This window comes from Hetaerina americana, unplaced genomic scaffold, assembly GCF_022747635.1.
Source record: "Hetaerina americana unplaced genomic scaffold, ioHetAmer1.1.p SCAF_7, whole genome shotgun sequence".
In the NCBI taxonomy this organism is placed as follows: Eukaryota; Metazoa; Arthropoda; class Insecta; order Odonata; family Calopterygidae; genus Hetaerina; species Hetaerina americana.
In genome coordinates this window covers 71,197,787-71,224,983 of record NW_027287316.1, presented here as the reverse complement: position 1 = coordinate 71,224,983, position 27,197 = coordinate 71,197,787, and the positions used below count along the sequence as shown (strand labels likewise).

The window sequence follows — 27,197 nt, the reverse complement described above, 5'->3', positions numbered from 1 at the left end:
AACATTTTCGCATAGTTTACGCACGCGTTATCGATGGGAAAATACGGTAATTTTGGAAATCTCAATTTCATAAAAATAAAGACTCGCCTGAAACTAATATCCTCTTTCTAATATTTCATCAGAGGTAAAAATAAGGAAATCCCTTGACTACATAAAAAAATGAAAGAACGGCTATGTAGGCAACAATAATGAATGATGGTCACCACATTCCTCTACTCACAAATGAATGAATGCAAATTTTTAGATTATAATACCATAATATGTCACATTATTAGTAATACAATGTTGTTTGCCCCACAGGTGGAACAGTAGGAAGACTTGTGTTAAAAGAAATACCTATGACCTTCCTGCTATGAATGCACATAGCGAATTCCATGAACCTGTTTTTTTAACCTTACCAGTTATGGAATTCAGTACATTGCTCTTTTGTTGTTTTGGGTAAAAATGACGCAAGTCAATACGGAAGAAATCTCATAAGGGTTTCTTTTTATGAAAGTAATTTATCTTCTAGGGTCAAGTAATTTCAATTTTTTATTCTTTATTTTCCACTGCTGTATCACTTGTTATTTATAGTAGGTAGGTACTCTATAAAAACTTGAAATGTAATACAAGGATATGAGTTCATAAAGTCAAAATTAGAAAACATTCCACCACTGAGAATATTTTTAATGATATAAATTTCAAGAATTTTGATTATGTTCAAGTTCTTATTAGAGCCTTTTTAAATTGTTACTTCCAGACAGAATTATTACTTTAAAAAAAACAATAGCAGCAAAGTATAACGTGTACAGTCATAAATAATCATTTTAACAAATTCATTTAATTCAATTAACACAATTTATCTATTTAGTTCACTCAATCATAACAAAAATATTTCATTTTCATAATCTTACAATCATTTAATGATAATATTAACAATGATAGTTTGTCTTGGTGAAATTCATTCAAATAATGAAAATTTAAATTAATTTGCATTTGGGAGATGGTACATGAATAAACAAGAGAGCAAAAAATTGGCAAAATATTAATTTTTAGTCCTCGACACAGAATATGAGATGCTTGCAGCCAAAAAATTAAATAGTATGCTCGTTATGCTAACTTTCCAATTGTAATCAGTAAGCACATTGTTTATAAGTGGATAAAACAAATAAAGTAAATATTATGGAATCAAAATATTAATCACAGAAGTAAAATAAGCTGAGCAAGAGAGCAATAAGACGAATTTGAAAATTTTCTCATACTTTAAGATCAATCTAAACTAAGTTGCTAAATCTTTTGCATAAGGTGAATAATGCAACAATTACTATCAAACTGCATATAATTTACTTCATATTTGATACGTTTTTAGAAGTTTAATATCCCAAAAAAAAGAGCCATAAATTAAAATCACTTGGCTGTGAAAACAAAAATCAAAGAAACTGAGTAACAGTAAGAAATAATGCCAAAATTAAAGATTACATGTCTATGAATGTATGCCAACACTTATAAGTCATACCAAGCAGAATCATGTAACTAATAAATACATTTTAAATACTTAGACATTCACAAATGTCATTTTAACAAACTGGAAAATAAAATACCAATGCTGGAACAATTTGTTTAAGGAAATTTCACCACAGTACAATGGGGAAAATAAAAAGTTCTTCTGCTTGATGGGTAAATCGAGGAATGTTGCATTCACTCAGATTTCTTCACAGCCCAAGACGACACTGGGAATAGGGCACTTCCATAGCACTTGACATCACATTCCCTCACAGAGGCCAGGAGATTGGTTTGATGTGATAATCATGTGTGCCCAGTAGGTTGTTGAGTTTATTCACACTTCCATTCTCACTTTACACATACATACAAAATAAAATACATGGTAGTCCTCAAAACTCCTCGTGAACTTCATAGTTTTTGATTACGCCATTACCTGAGTTTTAGTAACACCACCACATGAGTTTCAGCACTGTCATCACCCCACATCTCAATAGATGCGGGGCAACTTACATAGCTGGACTGATTCACAACCTTTAGAGCAACCACTGCAATGGCGAACAAGCAGCTATGCTTGGTGAAAAAACCTCATCTGTAAATGCTTATGCTATTTGTATGCTTAACTTAATAAGTAATTTTGATTGACATCCTCCTTCCTCCATTTCTCGGAGTCTTCAAATAAGGTGATAAAGACAATATATACATACAAAATTCAACCCCCGAGTTCCAATTCAACGACTTCTCCATTCCTACATAAAAATGAATGAGGACTTTGTGACTGCATGTCAAAATGCAACAACAGTGTAGCCCACATCTTGTTTCATTTTCGGAGAATGATCAATTAGCAGTCACTCTGTCATGCACTCCATCTGCTATTTATTTTTCTCCACCTACGTAGAAAGACTCACAAGGAACTGCAATGATTTTGCATAATTATTTTCGTTGATCATAAACTTCAATTGCAGCAGCCTCCATCATATTAAAGCTTAGCTACAACTGGTCAAAGTATCTGTTTATTTTGCCTCAGGTGAGAAGTAGCAACCACAGCGCAATAAAAATAATGATTGCTAATGGTTACAGTCTCCAATCTAATCCAGCAGTTGATAAGCAGAGGTTACGTAGCGATTGGCAGGGAGTGCGGGAAGGGCAACATGGCAGCAAGAGCTTGATACAATCTCACTTGAGTGGACGGTAATGAAGGACAACATCTGCAGAGTTCTTCCAAATGAAGTGTCGCACAGTTCTCAAATCCATGGATGGATCCAGCACCTTCACAGAAATCATAAGAGAAAAGATGCATCTTAAGTGACTATGGTAACACATTTAATATGTTAATACAGAGACACAGTTACTCTATGGTTGTCATTCCATGTTAGGGCAGCTAATCATTTACATGGAGAAACTTGTAACAGTAGAATTTGGTACACCCATTTTAAATAAAATTTCATTTTCCACATGTCTCTATGCAGCTGGAATCCACTGCATACCATGTATTTCATTGAACTGACATATTTCTTTAAAAGATTTTACAAAACATGGATTAGGCCCCCAGAAGAAACATTCAATCTTTTGCTTTACAAAAGTGAACAACAGCTCTGTTTGGTGGAATTTGGTATTTCAACAGAAACAAGAGGGTTTGTAAACTCTTCAAATGGACTAGTGGATGTTTTAAAATGGAAAAGTTAGGAAACATCTGAGGTCTTGCTTCATCTTATTCATTTGTATTAAAGAAATAACAATGCTAAGTGTATGGTTATTTATTAAAATTCCACTGAATTGCCATAAGAAATTGTATAAAATCTACATTACAATTAAATACACATTGTGGACACCAGAGATATTACGGAAGGTAGTCCATGACTCTTAGAAGTGGTGCTACATCATCTGCTGTTGCAATTCAAGCTTGTTCAATGGCTACGGCATACTGTGTGCCAGGGAGTTGAGAAAAATCAAATGTACTACTCCAACGAACTTCATAATTAAAACAAAAATTCTGTTTATTTTTTAATTATATTGATGGAAATGTGCCAAAAAATACTAGGATACTCTATTTGCACAGTGTGACCTATGATGTTTCTGAGGGGACTAGTGAAAAAATATGTAAAAATTAAAGTTGAACATATTTGAGTAGAGGGAAGTTTAACTCTTTTAAAATCATACTATTATGCTCTGCAAATTAAATATCTCTCGGGGAAAATAATAAAACAAAGAATATAAACAACAACAAATTTGCTTCTACAAACATGGGCAATTATTCAGGCTAAAAAATTCTCACAGTGAAAATTTTGTTGGAGGCATCTTTACTGGTAATGGGATGTCATGCCGATAGAAACAGAATTTTCTGTAGAAACCAGTTACTCTGTGAAGGTAGTATATGTGGTTTCTCTGTAAAAGTTGTTATAAAGGCAGAAAACCTTTGGAATGTCTGATAAATAATTATTTAAAATTTTATTTAACTGATCCAAATGATTGAAGTTGAATTACCAAGACCCATAGCTGCATATCTTCCATTTTCACTGAAAGATACTTTTCATGACCTTTCTATTCTTGAGCATTTTTTTACATCTTTTAAAACATATTCCACTAGCTTCTGCGCACTTAAAACATTCTTAATTTATTGACCTGATACTATAATGCTCAGTAGCATGCATTGACAACGTGATAAACACTACCAATTGATATTTAAAGTAAATTTTGAACTTAAATTTTCACAGCACTCCATTTTGGAATAAAGACTAAAATCATGATTAATCAACAGAAGACAACATAAGCCCTCGTCATCAAAGCCACCCACAAATATCTCTTGAGACACGTAATCAGTTCTAACATACAAACTGATGCAAATCTTGCACAACATACACAATCTCAGATTGGCCTTACAGACTCCTTTGCTAACTATTTGACATGGTATTGCTATTTACCAAGCTTTTGATCCCCGAGTTTATGATTATGCTTAATAAGTTGAGAGAGAGAGGATTTTGGAAGGACAAACCAAAATTAGCTTCTTTTAAAAACATATTTTTCATTTCAAAAAGGGTAATGGGGAGGGCAGATTTCATAAAATATACAGTAAAATCTTGATTATCTGTGCACATAGAAGTATGATGAAGAATGGATAATCAAAAAACACAGATAAGAAAATTATGTGGAAAATATGGTAATGATAAAAACAGATATACATGGAGATTCTCTTTTTCTTTCCTTGAGATTGATTTACATTTTTTTAGCAAAGGAAAGTACAATTTTTTTCCGTTTTGCGGTACTTTTTTATTAGGATGGAATTAGGTTTATAAGAACAAAGAACAATCATCAAGTTTAAAGCAGAACATATTTTTCTCCGAAAACAGAAAGGGTAAGAGGTCCAGTTCTTTTCCCTGGGCTGGGTCCACAGCCTGTGAAGATTATTATCAGTTGAACTCTACCATCTTACCCACAACCTACCAGTCAATCAACCACTGCCTTAATAAAAACCAAGCCCATGGAAAACTGCTACTCACCTGGTCATTGCACAGCAACTCCACTTTCTCCTCGGCAAGAGATGCAGTCTCAGGTCCTTCACCTTCTGATGGATTGTTTCCATTCTGAGTGTTGCCAGCTGGTCTCTCAGCTCCAGGTGATCCAGTACCCATTGCATCAGATCCAGTAGTGGCTCCAGTCCCAGAGGAGTTCCCACCTGCTCCCAGTACCTTCTCATACACATGCTCGGCAACTTTTCGTACCTGAATGAAATCGTTGGCAATCAAACGATCCCTGAAAAATCAAATATAATTGATACAGCGCTTGGTGACAAAGTGGATAAAAAAGACAGGAAATCGAAGTTATTTACAGAGCAAAAATTATTAAATTGAATCATATTGCAAACTTCAGAAGATACAAACATTTAAGTACCTGTGTCCCAGGCCACACCACATCACAATTCCACTTCATTACTTTTAAATTTCACTTCCAGTCTGTTTGGTAGATCTTTTATGAAAAGACCATTTAGAGTGACTTTTAGTGTTAGGTACATAATTAATGAGTAAACCAAATTTTGGAAATTGAGGTCATACAAAATATTTTCTTTTATTCAGTGAAGTTTAAGTGCTCTAGAAATAATGCGACATGCAAACTTCATTGTGAACTAGAGTAGGGAAAAGCAGGCAATGAAGAAATTATGGGGAAAACAACCTACCTTTTAAGGCTCTTCAGGGCAGAGGATGCTGCGGAGGATGATGATACAACAGATGAGGAACCAGGACCAACACCGGCATTTGCCCCAGATGTGAGTGATGGATTATTGGAGGAAGATGAGGATGTTGATGAAGATGAAGACGAAGTGGAGGATGAATGTGGATGAAGGTGGAAGGGAACTTTCAAAAACCTGGGCATACTACGTTCAAACACTGCATCTGCAACCCACGAAGGAACTAGCTCATTGAGGAGGACATTCTCAGCTTCACCTCCAGCTTCCCTCACCAACAAACGATACTGCGTTCTTCCTCCAACCTCACTGTAAACAAGTTTAGATCGTTAAATTGCCAAGGAAATGTACCATCTAATCCCCAAATACTTGGGGAAACTGTCATGGTCTTGGGTAGAAATGTGCCTTGGGGATTACTCATTTTACCAAAAATCTAATTATGTACATGCTATACTCATTATTTCAGGATTACATTGTAATATTATTTTGGTCCCCAGTTAGTACTACTGTTACCTACACTATATTATTACAATACCAGATTTGGTCACTGCTAAATACAGGACAGAAAAATATTTTCAAAATTTTCTCAATACGGATTATGACCTATGTCCAAAACACTGGTTTAGTCACTCCTCTCTAATACAGACTCCCACATAATCTAGACAGAGTTCAGCCATGTAACAATGGCTGCTTATTTAGGAGCTTCGAGCAGCAGTAACACTTTTTTTTTTGAACAGCAACAATTTTGGAAAAATACATTTAACTAGCAAGTTTTTACCAATGTGGTAGAAAACCATGATAATATTTCAAACTTTAATGCACTTGTAATGTTGTTACAAGAATAAACTTTTGCTTCATAACACATCATAATTCATCAGTGGCTAATTTTTAATGTGTGTTGAATGGAAAACTTAGCCAATAAATGGCTAATTTTTCCATTCGATTTATGAACTCTTGATATAAATAAATAGTTAAAAACTATGGGATCTTCTGCAGCAAAAAATAAAGTAATTTCTGACAAAATTACCAAAGAAGGATGACAGAATAAGAAAACGTGTAATTTTGAGCACACAACAAAGTTTAGTTTCTAGACAAATTGGATGTACACAAATGATCATGTTTGGCTATACATGTGTGGCCCTATAATAATAATATTTATTGGCCCTAGGACTTTACAAAGTAAAATATAGGGCAAGTCAGAGAACAACAAACAGTTTCAAAATATTTCTGACCCTAAGGTCTAAATAATTTGAATAAAATCTTGATTGCTTGACTATCTCAACAATGGAAATGGATAAAATAAATGAGAAAATACAATTGAGAACACAATACCACAATTCAATTTGAAGTTACACATGAATTACTGCTGGGTTCATTTTTGGAGAAAATTGGCAAGATATTTTATTTAAATAAGTTAATTTTATATTTGAAGTATAAATGGGATATCATTTAACTTTGACGCTCTAAAGTAACATATAAAGTCATTAGGGTTCCTAAGGGTGCACAAAATTAGAGGAGGATATTTTCCATACGGTTACATATCTTAAAACCCAAGAGATTGGGTTTTGCTTAATCTGGACTACCCCCCTTCTCCATGAAGTCTGGATTACCAAGGGTTTATTGTATTACAATATCCTACAATGTATCCTGAGTTAGGAGTATCATGACTCAATATCAACAAAAGAAACATATTGTCATCAAGTTTCCCAATTGGAAGAGGAAATAATATTCTAGGAGCTTCCTTCATTTAACTTTGCAAGTATGTGAAGTGAGCTTGCAAAAATTTTTAAAATTAATTTATTGGTTTAAAGAGTAAACTGATAAAAAAAACCATAAACACAGTAATCAACCCGCAGGTCGGTTAAGTAGGTGATGGTAGAGTTCACCCAGTACTAAGCCCTATACGGCGTGTGAAATTCACACATCAGGGTAGGGGGGCCAGTTCCTTTCCCTAAGCCAGTTATGGTTTCCCAGGAAGACCTGGTACCCGAAAAATCACTTTAGCTTGGGTGGAGCTGCAGGTGCCCAGAGTGCCTTGCCCGGGAATCGAACCCCGGCCCCTCCGGTCAGCAGTCCAACGCTCTACCCCCTGGACTACCGCGACCCACAGTAAACTGATAACAATCCAAAATTATTCTCACCTGCCGAGGCTTAATATACTAAGTACAAAAATGATATAAGTAATCAACACTAAAAAACTTACCTAAACATTACAGGTGTATGCCATGGAACAGAGAAATATCGATTACCGCCCCGAGTTTTAACTTGACCTCCTCCAGCTACTTGGGTTTGTTGCGGCATGTCTCCCACCCTGACATTTCCCATAGGTATGCCATCTGCCTCCTCTTCCCCTTGCACGGGCCGCCACCAATATTCCAGTAATGCTTGCAGCAGCAAGTCTCCGTAGTTCACTGCAAGTGTAACAAATTCATATAATTAAATAAATAAACACGATTTCTGAAAAGATTCCATCAGTAATATTTGTTATCTTTCTTACTGGTCGGCATAAAAATATGTAGAGATTTTTCAAAAATCCAAACCACATATCTTAATCTTATTCAGTGTTGGGAACTCAAAAAAAAGGTTTTAGTGAACCACCAGATTAGATGAAATAAAGAATTCAGATTTGGTCACATTTTGCTTAGATCTATCCCAGTTTTTCATCATAACGACAATTTCCAGGTTAAAACACAAAATTGGCATAATTTTGAGCTACGCACACAATGCCCTTCCCCAACTAACCAACCTAGGGCCCTAACCAGCTGCAACAAGTACAAGACCACACGAGGTTACTGGCATGAGGTCCAGTAAATGTCAGGGGCCTTTTTCTTGAAGTAACCACAGGATGACTAAGAAGTCAACTCTCTGCCCCTCTGCGTCCACGCCACCATCACTCTCTGTCTCACGCAGGCTGGGGCTGAAGAATTACCCTCACACTTTTTCTTTCCATACTTCTTACCGCACACGTCATCCATCAAACTTTTTTTAAAATTCTGTTTCCTTGCCATATTTCTCCTCTCTTAGCAGAAGATGGTCACCGTGTAATTTTTAAACCCAAGTAATAAATTGTCACCAGCGGCAAAAATAAAACCTGTGCCTTCCAGTTACTCTGACAGACACCAAATTCTGAGCTCATTCCACAATCTCACTGAAGTATGTCATAGTCCAGGTGGAGTACATTATGCACTTCATAATTTCTAAGTCTTTGAATCAAATTATAATCCCGTTTACATATTATAAATAAAGTTCACTGAATTTGTAGCAACTGACCTTTGTGCTCCGCGGCATCACCAGCTGTGAGCCCTGCATCCCTTGATGAAACCCATGCAGAAAAGCAATCATTTTCATCTTGACCCAAATGGATGGTAAGCATCTAGAAAAGAGAAAAATCAGTAATGATTTTAAAATCAATACTGCATGCAAAACAAACTGAATAGTACACATCAATGTACAATGATAATTAATCTTCATTACTTCATATTATTAATTAAATGCTATTAAGAGGACTAGCAGAAAGAAATCACATTGATTTTTTTATTTTGTCACATTAACAACAATGGGTAGGGTACACTATTTATACTTGTTCTCCCATCTTTTAACCAAAATATTTCTGCAAAGTACGTTGGACAGTTTGTCTTTAGCTATCATTCTGAATGGACTGAGTACCTCCGCTTCATCAGAATTGTTACATGGTATCAGGCAGATAGATAGATATATTTATTCGCCATAGAACAATAAATAACTGTATGGGCTTCGTTAAGATTCAATTACATTTATAGGTGCATTAACATAGAAATAATAATGTACATGAAATATATGAGTATTAAAGATTTAAAAAACAGAATTCCCTACATTGGCTCTTTCCATGTACTCTTGGATGTTATAAAAAACATTATTTACAAAGAAATCTTTTAACATTTTTTTGAATTTATTTTCTTGGGGGAGTATTCGTTTTAACTCTTCAGGAAGTCAATTAAACAGCAGTCTTCCTTAAACTTGGGTTCCTTAAACGGGGTTTTTTGTAGAACTGCTACTCTGTAATGGCTATTATGAAGATCCTTACCCCTGGTTTCGTATTTGTGAACATCCCTATTTCTGAGCTTGGAAGGGGGTTTTGGTGCAGGCATACAAAATCACATTATACATATATGTACAGGGAATGGTCATGATTTTGAGACATTTGAAATACTCCCTGCAGGATTTTCTTGAATTTAGTTATAATATAACCCTCAATGCCCGTTTAAGAAGTGTGAGTATTCTATTGATGCTTCCATGTGCTGAACTTCCCCAGCAGATGATGCCATATCTAGCTATGGACTAAATATACCATGGTATACTGGGATTAATACTTCTGTATTACAATAGTTGGCAAGATATTTTAAAAGGAAAAGGGCTGAACATAATTTTTTACTACATTTTTCCCTTTGAAACCTCCAGCTTAACTTGTTGTCTATTTCTAAACCCAATAAGGTGATATGTTCCAACTCAGAAATCAACTGGTTTCCTATTTCTACAGAAATATTTGATTGAAGGTCTCTATTACTATATACCAAGTAAACAGTTTTTCTTGCATTTAGTTGTAAATTATTTACATGCTGCCATTGAGCATCTGAATTAACCATAGCATACATATCTATTTCTAATTGAGATGATTAAGTATTAGACCAGCTATTAGACTTTTGTCATCTGCATAGAGCATCATGTTATTATTCTCTGGAAAGATTATGGGTTTTTCAGTGTCGATCACATACACCAGGAAAAGTAAAGCCCCTAATACGGAACCTTGTGGAACACCATATTTAATAGATTTCATTGTTGATTTGTAGGTAGCACCATTTTTCCGACAATTTCTTAATACTGTTTCCTATTTTCCAAAAATGTTGAGCCAGAGATGAGCTACTTTCCTGATACCATAATGTCCTAGTTTAGTTAAAAGAATGCTAGATTTTACAGAATCAAAGGTTTTTGATTGACCTATATTAGAACCTCCCGATGGACTAAAACTTGACATGGTGGAGGGGCTGGTGTATTCTGATGATCCCTAGTGCTGAGGTACTGGGAACAATAAGCATTGGTCCTGATAGGGTCATCTATGCCAGATAGGTTGAAGGGTAGGAGCCCAACAAAAGGTAGCTCATATGGCATCAGTGAGGTAGCTGCAAGATACCTGACCCCTAAGGGTCAGCCACTTAAATTGATGACATCACATGATGACACTATTGAGGAAGGGAATGAGAAATCACCTCGACTATTTATCTTATGAAATTATGACCCCTGACAGTATGGAAAATAGATTTCCAAGGAGTTACCCTTTATTCAATAGCACCCTTTATTTAGACAGGCTTTACTACAAAGTGGTGCAATCAGATTGCAATATCAGGGGAGCTAATAAATGTTATGACACTTTACACATTACTCTAAACTAAGTGCACATAAAAAAGTACTTTTCTTCAATTTGGCCAACTTTTGTGCCTGAAGTCACTTCTAAATACACATAGAGAAGAAGAGGAATGACGATGAAGAAGGATAAATGAAAAATTCATAGTTGAAGGTGGGCGTGGAAAGTGAGTTAAAAGAGAGAGGTTGCAATAGCCAGGAAGATGAAGAGAAAGAAAGGGAGAGAGAACATTTGCATGGGAATCCAGAGGACAGGGAAAAGACAGAAACTACCAATTGAGAGGGAAGTTGAGAAGAAGGGTGAAAGTGGGCTTGGAGAAAGGTGAGACTATTGATACAAAGCATTGGGGGGAGGAGGGGATAAAAAGGGACAAAAGATGGATGGCAGGTAGGTGGAGGAACAAATGGAAAGCAGAGATGATGACACGCCTGCCATTACAAAGACTTAAAGGAGAATAAAGCAAATGAGGGGCATTTCAACAGTTACTTCAAGATTGATATTTCAAATACTGATGCTAGATCCTTGATAGTCAAGAGAAACATTTCAAGTTGGCTGAGAGAAATGCTGGATGTATGTGTTTCATGTACCAAATCAGGAATCAGAATACTGCAATTATTTTATTATTCAGGCAATGACTAAAATTATATAGGCAACCTATTGGCTTTCATTAAACTTTATTGGACAAAAAAACTTTTGTGATGAGTAAGGGGAATCCCTTCAATTACAAAAGATTATAGTAAGCAGTTATGTGACATGGATAACTCTGATAGGATGGCTAATAGTTATTCAATCACCCAATGAACATGGAAATGGACAAAATAGTTATTCTTCACATTTCTAGATTTGACAGTCTTGAACTTGTGAATTGTCTTGATATCTGTTGAGAGCAAAATCAACCGTAGGGAGTTTTGTATGACCTTTGACAGAAATCCTTTGGAGGAAATTGAGGAGTTTCAGGCATAATGTAGTTGAATTAAAAAATAATGAAGAAAAGATACTTTTCACTAGATAAGTTTAATAGTACTATTAAACTTATTTAGTGGAAAATTGTCGGTCTTTTCTTTATTTTATTCATTTGGAGGAAGCTCGGGAAGGGAGTCACTGAATTCATTGCCTTGAGGTAATTTCTCTCCTCCATCAACAAAATTGTTTGCCTTTGGACTAAAGATAACTTGGGCTGAAAGGGGAAGAAAAGCTAGATGTCACTTATTCTCCCTTAGAGGCAAAGATGTGCATACTATTTTCCATTGCTCAAAGTGCAACATGTCTCTGTGTTGATACCCGTTTCAGGAATTACCATATGAAAACAAATATAGACTTAATTTTCATTAGTAGGGACTTGGCTGGTAGATTAAAATCTGTGAGGAAAATGGTAATTTCAAAACCAAAGTATTGTAAATTTTTGTAATTTTTAGTAAATTTTTACTAAATTTCATATTTTTTCAAAAATGTTGAGCGTCAAAGACTAAGTTATATTAAAACCAAAATTTAATCATAAGGCATATGTTTTACACTACTACACCTTTCATTTTTTAAAATATGCACCCCAAATTTTACTGAGATAGAACCTAAACAGTGCCTGCATAGCTGAAATTCAATGCCCAGAAAAATTTCAGCCAGCAAGACCATCAGTGTGATTTTAAATGCCAGGTTTTTAAGGTTAATTTATGTAAAGACAATCCCACACTACATGCAAAGAAAGTACACAAATTACAGTACTTTGGTGGTTACAATCAATAAACATATTTTTTTAATCACATTGAAAAAGCAAACTTACCCCAGTCTTTAAGTCAACACTGAACCAATTTGGAACATAAACCATTCTGAAACGTTTCTTCACTTCTTCTTCAAAGTCAATTTTTCCCAAATCTTCTACTTTACATGCCTGTAGGTTATAAGAAGAAAGTTTATAAATAAAAGTGAATTTTAAATCAATAAAACATTGAAAATTCAACTACAGAAGTCAAGAAAATAGTTTATCATAACATCTGCCTTTATAACAGAAACACCAGAATACACAGAAGACTTCCAAAATTGGGATTTTTTTTCTTTAATGAACAACAGTAATATCTGCCATCAAGTGGGATGTGACACTCTTTGGATTATGATATATTGCATACTATGTAGATCATACAACTACTCTCGCGAATACTGTCTAGTTGTCACTTCTACAAAATACTGAATACTCTCCTTCATTATTTAATTATAGCCCCACAACACTTTATTAATTCATAATGAAAATTAAAATGCATTATTAATAAAAATAAAAAACACTAATATTTATTCATTCATAATTTAAGACACTACTTGTGAACTTCAAAAAAGTATTAAATACAAAATTGTTTATTGAGAATTACTATGGTAAATAATATGTGACTGTAAGATTACGGCAATCATTGCTCATATAAACAAAACCTAATTGCAAAAACACAGAATATTTTAAAAAAAAAGTACTGCTTTAAAGTATCAGGGACACAATAAGTTACTGCATAGATGCTTTAAGCAACACAGCAGTACTTTTGAATGAAAATACTTTGTAACTTCCACTCAATTTTTATTCGTACTACCGGTTTCAACGCATTGGCGTCATCATCAGGTACCTCATGGGTACCTGATGATGACGCCGATGCGTTGAAACCGGTAGTACGAATAAAAATTGTGTGGAAGTTACAAAGTATTTTCATTCAAACGAACATGAACCTCCACAAAGTTGAGCCCGAGACCATAGAATTCAACACAGCAGTACTTCCTAAGAACATCCTTGTCATGTGAGTTTTATTCTCATTTCCATTTGACTCCTCTTTGGATTGAAATCTGAACACATTTCATTTTCTTTTTCCATACACAACAACAACATAGAACTAAAACTCTTTCAACCCATTACCTGCCAATTTATGAGCATCAATAAAACAAAAGTTTCTCCATATCCTCTCAAAGGAGCTCAGCCAAAAACTTTTGAATAATGAAATTACTACAAAAAAGATCTTTGATCACCACAATATAAAGAAACCAACTACTCACCTTCAGTACATCATAGATTGCTACATTCTCCTCGGTATCCTTGGTAACAATATGCCTTTTGTCATTGAGTACACGATACTGGCGAATGGCTGGCCCTCCTTTGATGGTGTGCGAGGGTCGAGAGTGCATAGGCCTCAGGGGTGGTTCCTCAACATCCCTTGTATCAGAACTGAAGTTATCATCAACAATCCGGCTGTTGAATTTGTGGTCCCCCCCATCAATAATGGGTCTCTGGTTATCCCCAATCTGCTGAGCAGCTCCTTCCCCAACAACTTCTATCCGCACTCGGCCAGATGGCAGCAGGGATCCAACGATAGGACCATTGCTGTTACCATTTGTCACCAAAGTTTCTGTTAATGACTCACGCTTTGGGACGGGCTACAATGCAGCATCATGCAAAAGAAGAGCACACAGTACAGAGTTACGATATGCACTTAAAATTCATATCTTTCCTTTCTCTACTCTGATGTTCAGTATTATGCATAATTATAAAAAAAAATAAATGGTTAACACACTGAACCCTGATTTTGGTAACCGAAGTTCTTTGACTGCGTGGTCATTTTTAAAAGTCATTATCTCAGTAAAACAATACATCCAAACATAGGAATATCCAAGCCTTGGGTAAGATTCAAATTCTGATCAGAAGAAGTCATTTTTATGCAACAATTGATACCATCTTTTTAGGCCTCTTAAACCAAATCTCATAAACATGGATTTATATAAATGGTTAAAAGGTACAAAAATATTAAAATATTCCAATTCCCATTGCTCAATTATTTCAGCGGTATTTTTCTTAGTGCAGTATTGGCTTAGTGTAGTATTTATTGGCTTAGTGTTGTCAATTTGCTGAGACTAATGCAAGTAACGCGAGTGTCTTTTGAAGAGTTACAAAATGTGCCAACTTTTGCCCAAACACATTTTGTTTACACAGTCAGGAAAACAGGAAGATAATCGATTAATTTTATTGATATTAGGAAACTATCAATAATTTCTTCTTGAAAGCTTAGCACATGATCGGGAATATTAAAACCTCTGATGACCTGAATCTGAAGATTTTGATAAAAATGCCACTAGCTTTATAAATTTACAAACAAAATAATGGAAAAAACATGATGTTTCAATTGCTATATCGATAACTTTCCCATTACAATAAATTCATTTGCATTTACATAACTGCTGTGATCCAATTTTGGCCGTTTACCCATAAATCATACTCATTTTACTTATTTTAAAGTCATATTATCAATCTTTATTTATCATTCATTGCTTGATTTGACATAATTCACAGCAGTTTCCCAAAAGCATAAAACAAATATAACATAATAAAAAGAATAATACTTAAGTTGTCACCTATGTGAAGCAGCTGAATTGCAAATGTATGGAATACAAGACTTTCTTCCACTTACCCATCCATTAATTGTGGAACTGGAGGTTGCTACCCAAAGAGTGTTGGTCTCAGGAGCCATGGCAAGTCGTAGTATAGGCGCAGACTCTTCACAAATAAGAACCCGCCTCTCAGGATTTCTTACATCAGTCATCCAAACTCGCCTGTCCCTTCCACCAGAGATTACATGGCCAAAGTTATCTGTTGACTACGGAAACAAGATTACAGCAAATCAATGAAAATTTTTTGTGCTCAAAAAAAAAATTTATATTTTCTGAATTGCCTCCCATTTTTTCCAAAATTCTCAGACCTTTTGAAAAATAAAGGTGAATATATATTTCCTATTTTAACTCATTCTAAAACAAAGGTCCTTTGATTTAATGTGCTATATTCCACACTCCCAATTGCTAATATTAAATGACATTTACTTCTAATGAAAAAAGTACTCATTCCTTCGGTAAAAATAGCTTTGATATGTTTTCTACAGAATTTCATGAGTTGACATTGTCGAACAGGTTATTTGGACTTCTTCCGATTAAATGAATCATCTCATTCACCCTGGGGTGTGGAAAACTTACAAAATGCATTCAGATGACCATAAAGAACTGATTTTCATTACTGGTTAGCCCCCTAACTTGCAAATTGGAATACATTTGGCATAGAATACCACATTCTACTGATATTACTCAATAAGTTATTCAAAAACAACCAACACAAGGAAAGTAACATAGGATGTGGAAAAGAGTAATAGTGAATTGAAATGAAATGAAATTATTGACTTCGTAATTCCACATACTTCATTTGAAAACACGACCCAGGTTTCAATGTTGAACGTCATCATGAGTTCATCGTCGAAACCTGGGTCGTGTTTTAAAATAAAGTTTGTGAAATTTCGAGGTCAATAATTCCATTTCATCTCAATATGTTAAGTAAATTCCATAAAGTTATGCCGTTACAACAAAAACAGTAATAGTAAAGGCTTTTCTAGGAAGTTTCATGAGTTTAGTGAAAGAAAACGTAAGAAGACAGCCCTATTTGAAATGATTAAATGATGACGTGACAAAATATTTAAAAAAATAAAAAAACTAAACGGACAATACAAGAAAAATTAATTGAGAGAGTACAAAATGTAAGCATATAATAAGGACTCACTGGCTGTAATTAGAAATTATAATAAATATAAGCAACAAGTACACAAGCCTCAAAAGTAAAAAATCATCTTGGGTTGCTCCTAGTTGGCAAAACTCACAAATAGAAAGGTTTAAGCGACAAACCCTGAGGCAAATAAATTTACTCATAAAAATGGCGACTCGAAAAAAGGCTGTATACAAGAATATTTTTATTTAATCATTTTATTATTATTTTTAGTTCAATCCAGAAAATGTGGGGTTTTTATTCACTAATCTATGACAATATGAGATACACTAATCATTCATGTTAAACGATAGAAGTTGGTGGAGGGTGACGGGGAAGATTCATAATTATAAGTTATTAACTTACCAAGAGCGTCCAGACACCCTCTGTGTGCACCCTGATAGTGGAAATGCATCGCTGTTGCCCTAAAGACCATAACTTTATTGTACCATCAGAACTACCAGACAAACATTGGGTTCCATCCCAGTTGAGCACCAGTGCTTTCACATTGTCTGAATGGCCTGGAAATAAGAAAAAAGATGGTAGGGGAAGTAAATTTTGAAATTTTTCCTCATATTAATGGATTTTATAATATTCTCTCAATAGTAACAATTTCCACAAAATTTCCATTTTCTATTTTAACTCAAAAAATATTCCAATGGTTGTAATATAATTACAATACTTCTCTTAACTGTAATTCATTTTATATTCAACATTGCTATTAAATATTTCACAAATTAGGGTAAAAGTTATAAGCCCAAAAAGTAAAATTCTATGTAAAAGGTTTTTAATTACTTAAGACTGTAATTATAAATTTATCTGATAAAACCAGCACTATTTACACATAGGCTAATCGAATAACCTGTTTAAAACAATTAAAACTCTTCATGCATGAACTCAGGGCTAGATTTAATATTCCGAGGAAAGCAAATGGTGCAGCAGCCTACTTTAAACCTTATCCATGGTGACGATAAGTTAATTTCTGTGTTGTTTAAAGAGAAATTCAACTTATTAGTAAAAATAGTACATTAATATATATTATACCTTTCAGTTTCATAAGTTTTGTGCATGTTCTAGGATCCCACACTCTAAGAACTTTCTCAGTAGATCCACTCACAATGGCTGTTCCAGATGGATTCATAGCTAGACTATAGATAGAGTCTTTGTTTCCACTTAAAGCAGAAGCTGAAATTTCACAAAACACCAGCAATAAATACAAAAAACTTGGGAGAAGATGAGAATAGTTTAAAGGTTACACTACCTGGAATCATCTAAATAGTCTAAAATCTCTTACATTAAGAATTTAAACTCATAAGAATCAGTAACTTTCCATTAATAAAAAATAAGTTTTAAGCTTAAATAAATAAATTTTGAAGCTTACTTGAAACGGTATTGTTTGTGGCAGTCAGAGCCATTAGAGTATTCACATCCCAAAGATATATCGACCTGTCGAGACCTGCAGATGCCACTTGCTCTCTCTCCCTGGCATATGCCAATGCTTTCACATAATCTCGATGAGTCCGAAGTGTAGACATGCAAAAGCCTTTGTGCGTGTTCCACACCTTCACCATTGTATCTGAACTGGCAGAAATAACTGCAAAAGAAAATTGAAATTAGAAAAAAAATCAAGGTAATTATTGCACAAAAGGAAACTATTAATACGACACTCATACCTTGGCCAAACTAAAAATTAAATTTTATCATGGTACTCTACCATTAAAGGTAGGTTTTGTAGATTAACACACTGTGCCTTTCTACATTTCTTAACCTTGCCTAACAAAACAAAACCTGTCACCCATTACAACACTTAACTTTTATTTTTTTTGAGTCCACAAACATTTTCTCTCCCTTAATTCCATCTAACATCCCCATTCTACCCCTATCTTGATGGCTAAAAGTCCTCCCCTCAACCAAAGTCTCCAGCATTCCATTATCAAACAAAATGCCCTGCATCCATCTTTTCTGCCTTCTTTGGATTTCTCCCAACAATGATTTTTCATACCCACTATGTGTGGTACTTCTTCATTTGTTCTTATTTTCCATCCATTTTACCTTTTCCATTCTTCTCCACACCCACATCTCAAAAGCCTCCAACCTACAAGTATCATCTTTCTTCAGACAACAACGTTCCGTGCCATGAAAAGCTTCCATACAACAAAGTTGTATTTAATTTTTTCTTTAAATCCTAAATTGATGGGATTGCGATTGGTGCGGTGGCTATAGTACTGGCTTCCCACCCAGAGGACCTGGGTTCAAATCCCAGCGGTGTTGAATATTTTTCAGTGGTATCTCGATCCCTACTTGAGGTGATTTGTGGAGGGCACTTTGAGTGCGTACGCCGTCCGTCGGATGGGATGTTAAGCTGCGGGCCCCTTGGCGCCTTTCGTTAAGAGTAGGCTAATGCCGACGCCGGGTTTCTCTCCACCCTTCATCCATTCCTGTCCATCCCCTATAGCGCAAATGACCTCAGCAGTCAGTCGCCTCTCCTAAATACTACTACTACCACCTAAATCGAAGTCCCTACAATGAATCTTTCCTCTTTGTAAAAGCTTTTTTACCTATTACAATCTCTCTTTTAATTCTGCATCACATGTTACACTTCATTAGTTCTAAATTATGATCAGAATCTGCTCCTTGGACACTGTATGAACTAATTAGTTTGCTCCTTAATCTGTCTAAATATAATATAGTCTAACTGATATCTCTAAGAAACCCCATATCTATGCCTCCTCTGGTGTTTACACTAGGGGTTCATTATTATTTAACCCAATCTCCCGCAGAACTCTATTGCTGTTTTCCCTAAATTGGTTCCTTGTTCCTAAACAGTAGTGCCCTACCACATTCCCATCACTCCCTTCACCTACCACCACTTGCCCACCACCATAGCTATGAATGTTTCCTCCCTGGGAAACCCACAATTATCTCCTCTAATTGATCATATAACCAGTTCCTTCCTCCCTATTGTTACTTGTTGGCATGTAAACCTGAATAATGACCAAGTTTGTTGGTTTCACTTTTTACTTCACCAACTGATATTCACTCACTTGTTCAATGCTTCTTCTTATCTTTTTGTTTAATATTATTTCCATCAATTGAATTCTAATAGTATTCTCTGCCATGAGAATTCCATCACTCACCTGCTCTATATTGATTACTCTTCTCCCCAGTTTCCTATTCAATTTATGAAATGAGGTTAAATTACTTGTTATAGTTGAGAAGTAACATGCTAAGAATTCGATTGTGATTAGGAGGATTTTTCATTTTTTGGAGACGCGGTAGAGTGCTGGGCTACTGACCATTGAGGGTTTGTGTTTGATTCCTGAAGAAGCCTCTGGGTACTCTCAGCCTTACCCAAGCTGTGCTATTTTTTGGGGGCCAGATCTTCTTGGGAAAACATAACCGGCACAGGGAAAGGAAATGGCCCCAGTACCTGGATAAGTTATTTCACAATTATTCTAGTCTTGATCAGATTGGGTTCAGAAAGGGGAGCGGAGCATGTGAAGTCATTCAGTGATGAGAATATTAGTAGATAGAAATATCAAATATAATCAGGATGTTTCTGCATTTTACCTGGATATTAAGAAGTCTTTTGTCCATTTTAAGTGGGCAAAGATAATGGAGATATTGTGTGGATATGGAAATAGATCTGACCTGAGATAGGAGATACTTATTCAATAATTGTACATGAAATCAGATAGCACAGGTAAAGGTAGGAGGATGAGGATTGGGATGAACAGGTTGGCAGGAAAGAGATGCCGGATAGTACGTTATCATCAGTACTTTTCCACTTATATGCCGAGGAAATGTTATGAGCAGTATTGGAAGGGCTCCTGCTGGGAATAAGAGTGTGTGGCAATATAATTAAGTCAGTTAGGTTGGCAGATGGTCAATGCAAGTGGTATAGGAAGACAATTAAGAACAATAAAATGAAAGTAATGTGATTCTCAAGAAGTAGGAGAGCTAGGTTAAACATTAAAGCAGGATGGAATAAACTAGAGCAGGTGCAGAAGTTTATGTATTTGGGCAGTATTTTAAAAGGGCATTATTATGGGGACATTAGGGGAAGAATTGTACTAGCAAAAGATGAATTTGCAAAATGGCTGGAATTGGGCACACTAAGTTAAGATCTAAAAAAGGATTAGTAAAAGACTTTAATATGGAGCACAGCTCTTTATCGATGTGAGTTGTGATCTATGAGGCATGAGGGTGAGCATAGATTGGAGGCTTTTGAAATGTGATTGTGGTGGAGAATGGAGGGAATAAGTTGGATAGAGAGGAAGACAACAGAAGACGTTTTAAATGGGGTAGGTAAAAAGAATTTACAGGGAGAAATCTATAACAGGCAGAAAAAGTGGATGGAGGCAATATTGAAAGGCAGTGGTAAGTTGAAGATCGTTGGAAAGGAGAGCATTGGGTTCCTATCTATATAAAACCCTGCATGCCACCGCAGATGTGTGTGGAAGGGGGTGTTAGGTCTCAACCCGTAAAAGAGGATAATACCACATGCAAAACCAACAATTTCATGCAAAACCTACACCCACAGAAGAATATACAGGTATACTCATGCAAAAGCCTTTTTAACTTACACACGTGCAAATACATATATTATCAACTAACATACACATGAACCTACAAATATAGTATTTATCTATCCAATAACGTGGCAAATTAGAATTGAAATTTAAGAAGGGGAAATTCCCCTACCACATGGACATGGAACTCATGGTCTCCAATCACAAATACACAGGTAGGGAATATGCCACACCCCAGCAGGCAGGCAGCGGAGGTGTCCGCCGTACAGAGAGAAATGAGGGATAGAAGGAGAAACATGAAAACAAACAAAGCAGGGCAAGTAATACTGTAACCAACACTACATTCTTTAATGGCAGTCCCATGTGGTCATGCGGGAAGGGCTTGACAACAAAACACATGAGATTAGTAAAAGTGCATGCATTTCTGTAAAACTAATCATTCCCTAGGTGGTGTGGGTGGCAAGTGGGATTTTTGTGACCCATAACCTTACAGTTACTATCCTGTATTGTCTATGGGAAGAAGGAGTCCTTGAGTCTGCTAGTTCTGGCATCTATTTTTCAGATTTTATATTAATGATACAAGCGACCAATGTATGTTGGAGTGCAATAATTTGCAAGACCTCGTGGCTGAGACATGTGGCTCTGAATTTATTTATTAAGTTTAACCTAACATTGAATTGTCTTTCTTCGAATGATTCCCAATCCAACTCTAAGAGCATTTCTGTGATGCTTTACGTATTATCGTAACAGTTTTTAACAAAATAGACAGCCCTGCTCTGAACCTTCTCAATTTCCAGAATGAAGCCTTTTTCAGTTGGTTCCTGTACATTACATGCTCATTCTAAATGAGGCCTTACAAGAGCATGGTAACAACATTCCTTGACCTCGGAGTCACTCCTGCCAACAATGCATCTAATAAATCAATGGGTAAATGGGTTAGCTGAAGGAAAAGAGTGGGCTTTTTAGACAACATGAATGCAGGTAGAAGTTACAAAGAAATAATTTATGGTAAAGAAAGAGCAATTTCCCAAAAAACTTAAATTGATAGTCGATACAGACCATTTGAAAACTATGTTTACATGGTTATAATATTTTGATAGGTTAGAATACCTTGCATGAATTGCTCATTGGAAAGTTTTTATTAATTGTTGAAACCACATTGAAATACTTCGAGATAAATTTATGACAACAATTCCAGGAATGAAAACCAATACTTTTGGACAGTTTGGGTCTGTTTTAAAGCCTGGGTACATTATGCAATTCTCAATAAAGTAATTGGAACGATTCTTATGATGAAAAGTTCAGGAAAGAATTTGCATCAGGAGGATTACTAATTTTCACCTTTTTTTCTTTGCACGAGAATAATGGGTGAGAAATATGGAAAAACATGGTGTTATGATTCTTCTAATGTGATAATATCAGACGCAACAAAAATAGTTAACTGAAAACAAATTTTTTTAGAAATTCAGTAATTGACTCAAGAGTAGGGGAGAACATTGTACATAAAATTAAATAATGATCCCTGGTAATAAAACAGTAGGGCAAATTAACAGTGACAGGAGCAATTCAAAGATAAAAAGACACGTAGGTAACATAGCAAAGTAAATGAGGTATTCAAGATGGCTAAAGAACTGCCCGAAGGTTAGGTAGGCAAAGTGCTACCAACTGGATGATGGGTTGATGGAATGATGGTTTTAAGCAAAGAAACTTTGCAATCCACAATTTTTTTATGGTTTCTACAGTAGAAAAAGCCTAACATGTCATACTAAGCACAATTAATTTCATTGAACACAAGAGGAAATTCATTAATGAATGAGAAAGATTTAGGTAGGGTGAAAAAAAATTAATTAAGAACCTTAAGAAAAAAACCACATCCGTTCAGATTTGGATCAGGGTTACTCCAACGAATACTACATAGCAAAATGGAAAATGGAAAATGAAAAATAGAAAAGATAATATCTACAGATAAATTTAACAGGTTATGAAAATAAAGGAAGAAGTTTTTGGGCTTAATTATATTGATATGATTGAGTTTAGCTAGAAACCCTAATTGTAAAAATTTTGATACCTGTTTCAAAAAGGAATTAAAACAGTAATACATATGTTTGAATCTTCAAAAAAAGAGGAGAAAAGACTCACTACATAGGCAAAGAACAGTTTAGGAATAGGAAGGGAATGCATGATGGCACAGCGGCAATGAAAAAATTAATTTAGGCATGAAATATAGTCTGGAGGACTCTTAAATACTTTATGAACACAGTGTAGAATGAAGTTCACAAGATGGATATATGCCAATTTGAAGCTTTCATATGAATTTGACTACAGACCCAAAATTTGTTCCTTTTTTATTATTCTTGAAACCGCCATAACCTTTTGTTATCGCCTTTAACAAGTAAAAAACCTGCATTAATTCAATATCCGATTTATGTTCATACTTGTATCCAAGGATATATAAAAAATAAATCTGTTCTCATCAATTGAACATTTCTATAGCTATTCAACTTCTAAGGCCACATCCTCACTAAGAGAACCAAAATCGCACAGCACTCAAGAAGTATTAGAACACTCATATTAAAGGTGAATGGGTCAGATAGACATCAAGTATCAGCTATGAAAATCTCATCAGGATGACCATTAAAAGTGCTTCAAAAGGAACAAGGACCTTCGAAATGCATCAAAATAAGACATGACAGCTTTATGAAATCATGAATGGAATTCAACTCAAGGTTATTAATCATCAATTGGGTGAATGAGCCAATCTACAAATGAAAATTTTCACATACAATTCACATTATGTATAGATTATAACTTTATCTTGAGACAGTCTCAACTTAATGAATGATGCAAAGTTTAATAAATAGAAAAATGTTACAATAGGCACTGCACATATGAGATCATTGAAATGCCTACATAGATAGTATTTTTTAAGTGCAGTGGAAAGTATCCTTCAATTTGTTGATTTCTGATCAACCTCTGAAGTTAACCAAGAAGATTTACAATTCTCATAATCCAAATAGGACCTTTAATTACTGACATAATAAATTAAAAGGTATAACTAAATTACACGCACCCAATTATTTCTTAAGTTGTCTGAGTACATGTTTGTGTTTCAACAGGCAAAAGGAGATATTGACTGTTTTTTATCAGCACGGTAAATCACCCACATAGAGAAATCCAATCTTATTCAGATTTAGCCACACAGAAACACAACAATGCTTCTTTTTCAGAACAAGACTAGAAAAAAATACCCTTGAATCTCACACGAGGTGCACAGTGTGTCTGCTTTCAGTTTCTCAAGCTGGCATTGAAATTCAGGTAACTCAACATGTTTTCGTGGAGAATCTACACAAATATAACATTTGTCGTATATTCCAAAAATAAAATTCAAGTAAGAAACAAACGTCCACTGATGATAACACCAGATATAAATATGCCAGCTACGCTCAACTCCGCCATAGTGACATAATATTAGAGATATTAAGTGAAATAAGTGATAAATAATTAAATGTTGCAGTCATGGTCATAAAATCCAAGAATAAACTGGTAAAAACAAAAACTTACGATTTTTTCCTCCGCAACAAAGTACAATGTCATTGACCCAGTCAGTATGATGTTCCATAGATTGAATATATGGCTCTTTAATAGACGTTGTCGTTGTTCCACCAGTGTTCGAAGGTACAGCTGCTGCTTTAGTGTTCCAAACTCGTATTATGCTATCACGCCCAGCAGAATACAGGCGGTGGGTGTACGGGTCATACTGAAGGGAATTCACCCCAGCCCGATGCTGTCGCTCCACTTCATCCCTGATCACGAAAGATACCTGTGAAATAAAATGTACAACATGCTTGAAACATGTACGGGCAAATTTCAAACGAAAATATAGAAGTAATTCAACAAAAAATATATTTAAAAAAACAACAGCAAGGCTCTGGCAAACCTGTTTACATTGTATCAATAACCAATTTGGAATTGATGAACTCGTTCTTTTCAACCATTATACATATCGTAACGGGCAATTTATTTCACAAATTTAATAAAGGAACAAATTAGTTTTAAGCACAGCAGAAAATACACCCTGATCTGGCTTCCCGCACTTGTTTTACTTAAAGTCATTCAGGATTAAATTTTATTGTATCAGTTATAAGTCGCATCAAAATTTAAGGGGTCAAAAAATATTCAGTGAAAACTGGAATTCAACGTTTCCATTAACTTTAAAGTAGAAAAAACTTAACAGGAATAACCATTAAACATCAGCATTTTCTTGAGAAATTAAAACCTTATCGTGCTCACATATTTTACGGGAGAAAACACTAGTCGACTTTAAGGGCTATTTTCAACGAATAATTAAATACTTGAGACGGGAGGAAATGGCATGTATTTAAATGTAATCGCTTTATTTACCTGGACTTTCTTCCGGCCGCTTTGGCCTCCTGATTTATGAGAAGCCATCGTTTTCTCAAGAACTCAGGTTTCACTGCAGATGGGTAATTAAAATAATATATGCAAGTAAGGATTCATCGAGATATCTGTATAAATACGTCCGACTTATCACTTCATTCATCATAGAAACGTTTAATTAAATTAATCACAGGCCAACTACACACATCTGACATTATAGGAAGACACGGGCTGCTATTCAATTGTTTTTTCTGAAAAACAAAGAAGGTAGCGTTCGATCCGTTGCCTACAGTTACGTAAAAGTTGTTTGGGTCTACGAACAAATGTCAGACTGATTTAAAGGTTAGTTTGGATTTGGCTGCCATTCGAGTAAGACGTGTTTTGTGATTTTCGCTAAGATGGAAAAAGAGCAGTATCGTTCGGTAATTCGCTTTTTGTTTTTGGGTGGGAAGAAATGCGAGGAGATAAAAGCAAAGTTGGATGCTGTTTATGGGGACACTTCGCCATCTATGACCACAGTTAGATATTGGTTCAACGAATTTAAACGCGGGCGAACATCTGTTTTTGATGATGAGCGACCAGGACGCCCGGCAGCCGTGGTTAACGAGGAAATCATTCAAAAAGTCCACGCCATTATTCTCGCTGATCGACGCACGAAAGTGCGCGAAGTAGCAGAGGTCGTGGGTGTGTCGACCGGAACGGCAATTAATATTATACATGATAAGTTGGCGATGAAAAAATTTTCGGCCCGATGGGTACCGCGATTGCTTACGGTGGACAACAAGCTCATCCGGCTGTCAACTTCGAAGCAGTGTTTGCAGCAATTTAAGCGAGATCCGAAGCTGTTTTTGCGTCGAGTTATCGCTGTTGATGAAACCTGGATTCATCATTACACACCAGAAACTAAGCAACAATCAAAAAAATTGATTTCTCCCGGTGAATCTGCTCCAAAGAAGGCGAAGATTGTCCGATCGGCCGGAAAGGTCATGGTGACGGTTTTTTGGGATGCAAATGGTGTCATCCTCATGGATTTTTTAGGAAAAGAAAGAACGATCACTGTGGAATACTTCAGTGAGCTATTGGACCGCTTTGATAAAAAATTGAAGGAGACACGACCGCATTTGGCGAAAGAGAAGGTGCTGTTTCACCACGATGACGCACCAGCACATTCATCCGAAGTTGTCGCCGCCAAACTGCATGAACTACATTATGAATTGCTGCCGCACCCCCCGTATTCACCCGATCTGGCTCCCTGCGACTTTTTCTTATTCCCTAACATGAAGAAATGGCTCGTGGGAAAAAAATTTAGCTCAAACGAGGAAGTTATCGCCGAGACAGAGGCGTACTTTGGGGAGTTCGACAAATCCTATTTTTTGGAGGGGTTAAAAAAATGGCCGGAACGTTGGGAGAAGTGTATCTCTCTAAAAGGGGACTATGTCGAAAAGTAAAAAAAAATGTTTTTGAAAAAATGGTTTCTTCATTTCTAACAGGGGTACTTATTGAACCGCCCTCGTATTAGATGTTATGAGGTATCGGTAGAACTAAGTAATATGGTCAGTGGGTAGCATCTTCGTCAGGGAATGCGTGCACACTGATAAACCCAAGCTTGCGCGCTGAAAACGTAGAATGGTTTTTCGTCATTTTCTAAATATTGTTACGCTAATTAGAATG

The 27,197-nt window shown here is 35.6% G+C and overlaps 1 protein-coding gene across 1 annotated transcript; it reads right to left on the bottom strand.

The window, feature by feature from the left end:
* Positions 1-549: 549 nt before the first annotated feature.
* Positions 550-25,704, bottom strand: LOC139696531 (WD repeat-containing protein 48). The gene is made up of 13 exons (XM_071595332.1): positions 25,530-25,704; positions 24,690-24,948; positions 17,978-18,190; positions 17,641-17,781; positions 16,963-17,117; positions 15,485-15,670; positions 14,079-14,456; positions 12,835-12,942; positions 8,930-9,032; positions 7,863-8,070; positions 5,651-5,968; positions 4,977-5,229; positions 550-2,748 (listed from the first exon to the last, which is right to left on the bottom strand). The coding sequence occupies exons 1-13, from the start codon at positions 25,575-25,577 to the stop codon at positions 2,656-2,658; spliced, it is 2,463 nt and encodes an 820-aa protein (XP_071451433.1). The 5' UTR covers positions 25,578-25,704; the 3' UTR covers positions 550-2,655.
* Between the last annotated feature and the right edge of the window lie 1,493 nt (positions 25,705-27,197).

Coding starts and splice junctions, on each gene's coding strand:
- LOC139696531 (XM_071595332.1), bottom strand. CDS start 25,577: ATGGCTTCTCATAAATCAGGAGGCCAAAGCGGCCGGAAGAAAGTCCAG. Junction 9,033..12,834: donor GTGTTGACTTAAAGACTGGG/GTAAGTTTGCTT, acceptor TCTCTTTTCTAG/ATGCTTACCATCCATTTGGG. Junction 5,969..7,862: donor CATACACCTGTAATGTTTAG/GTAAGTTTTTTA, acceptor ACTTGTTTACAG/TGAGGTTGGAGGAAGAACGC.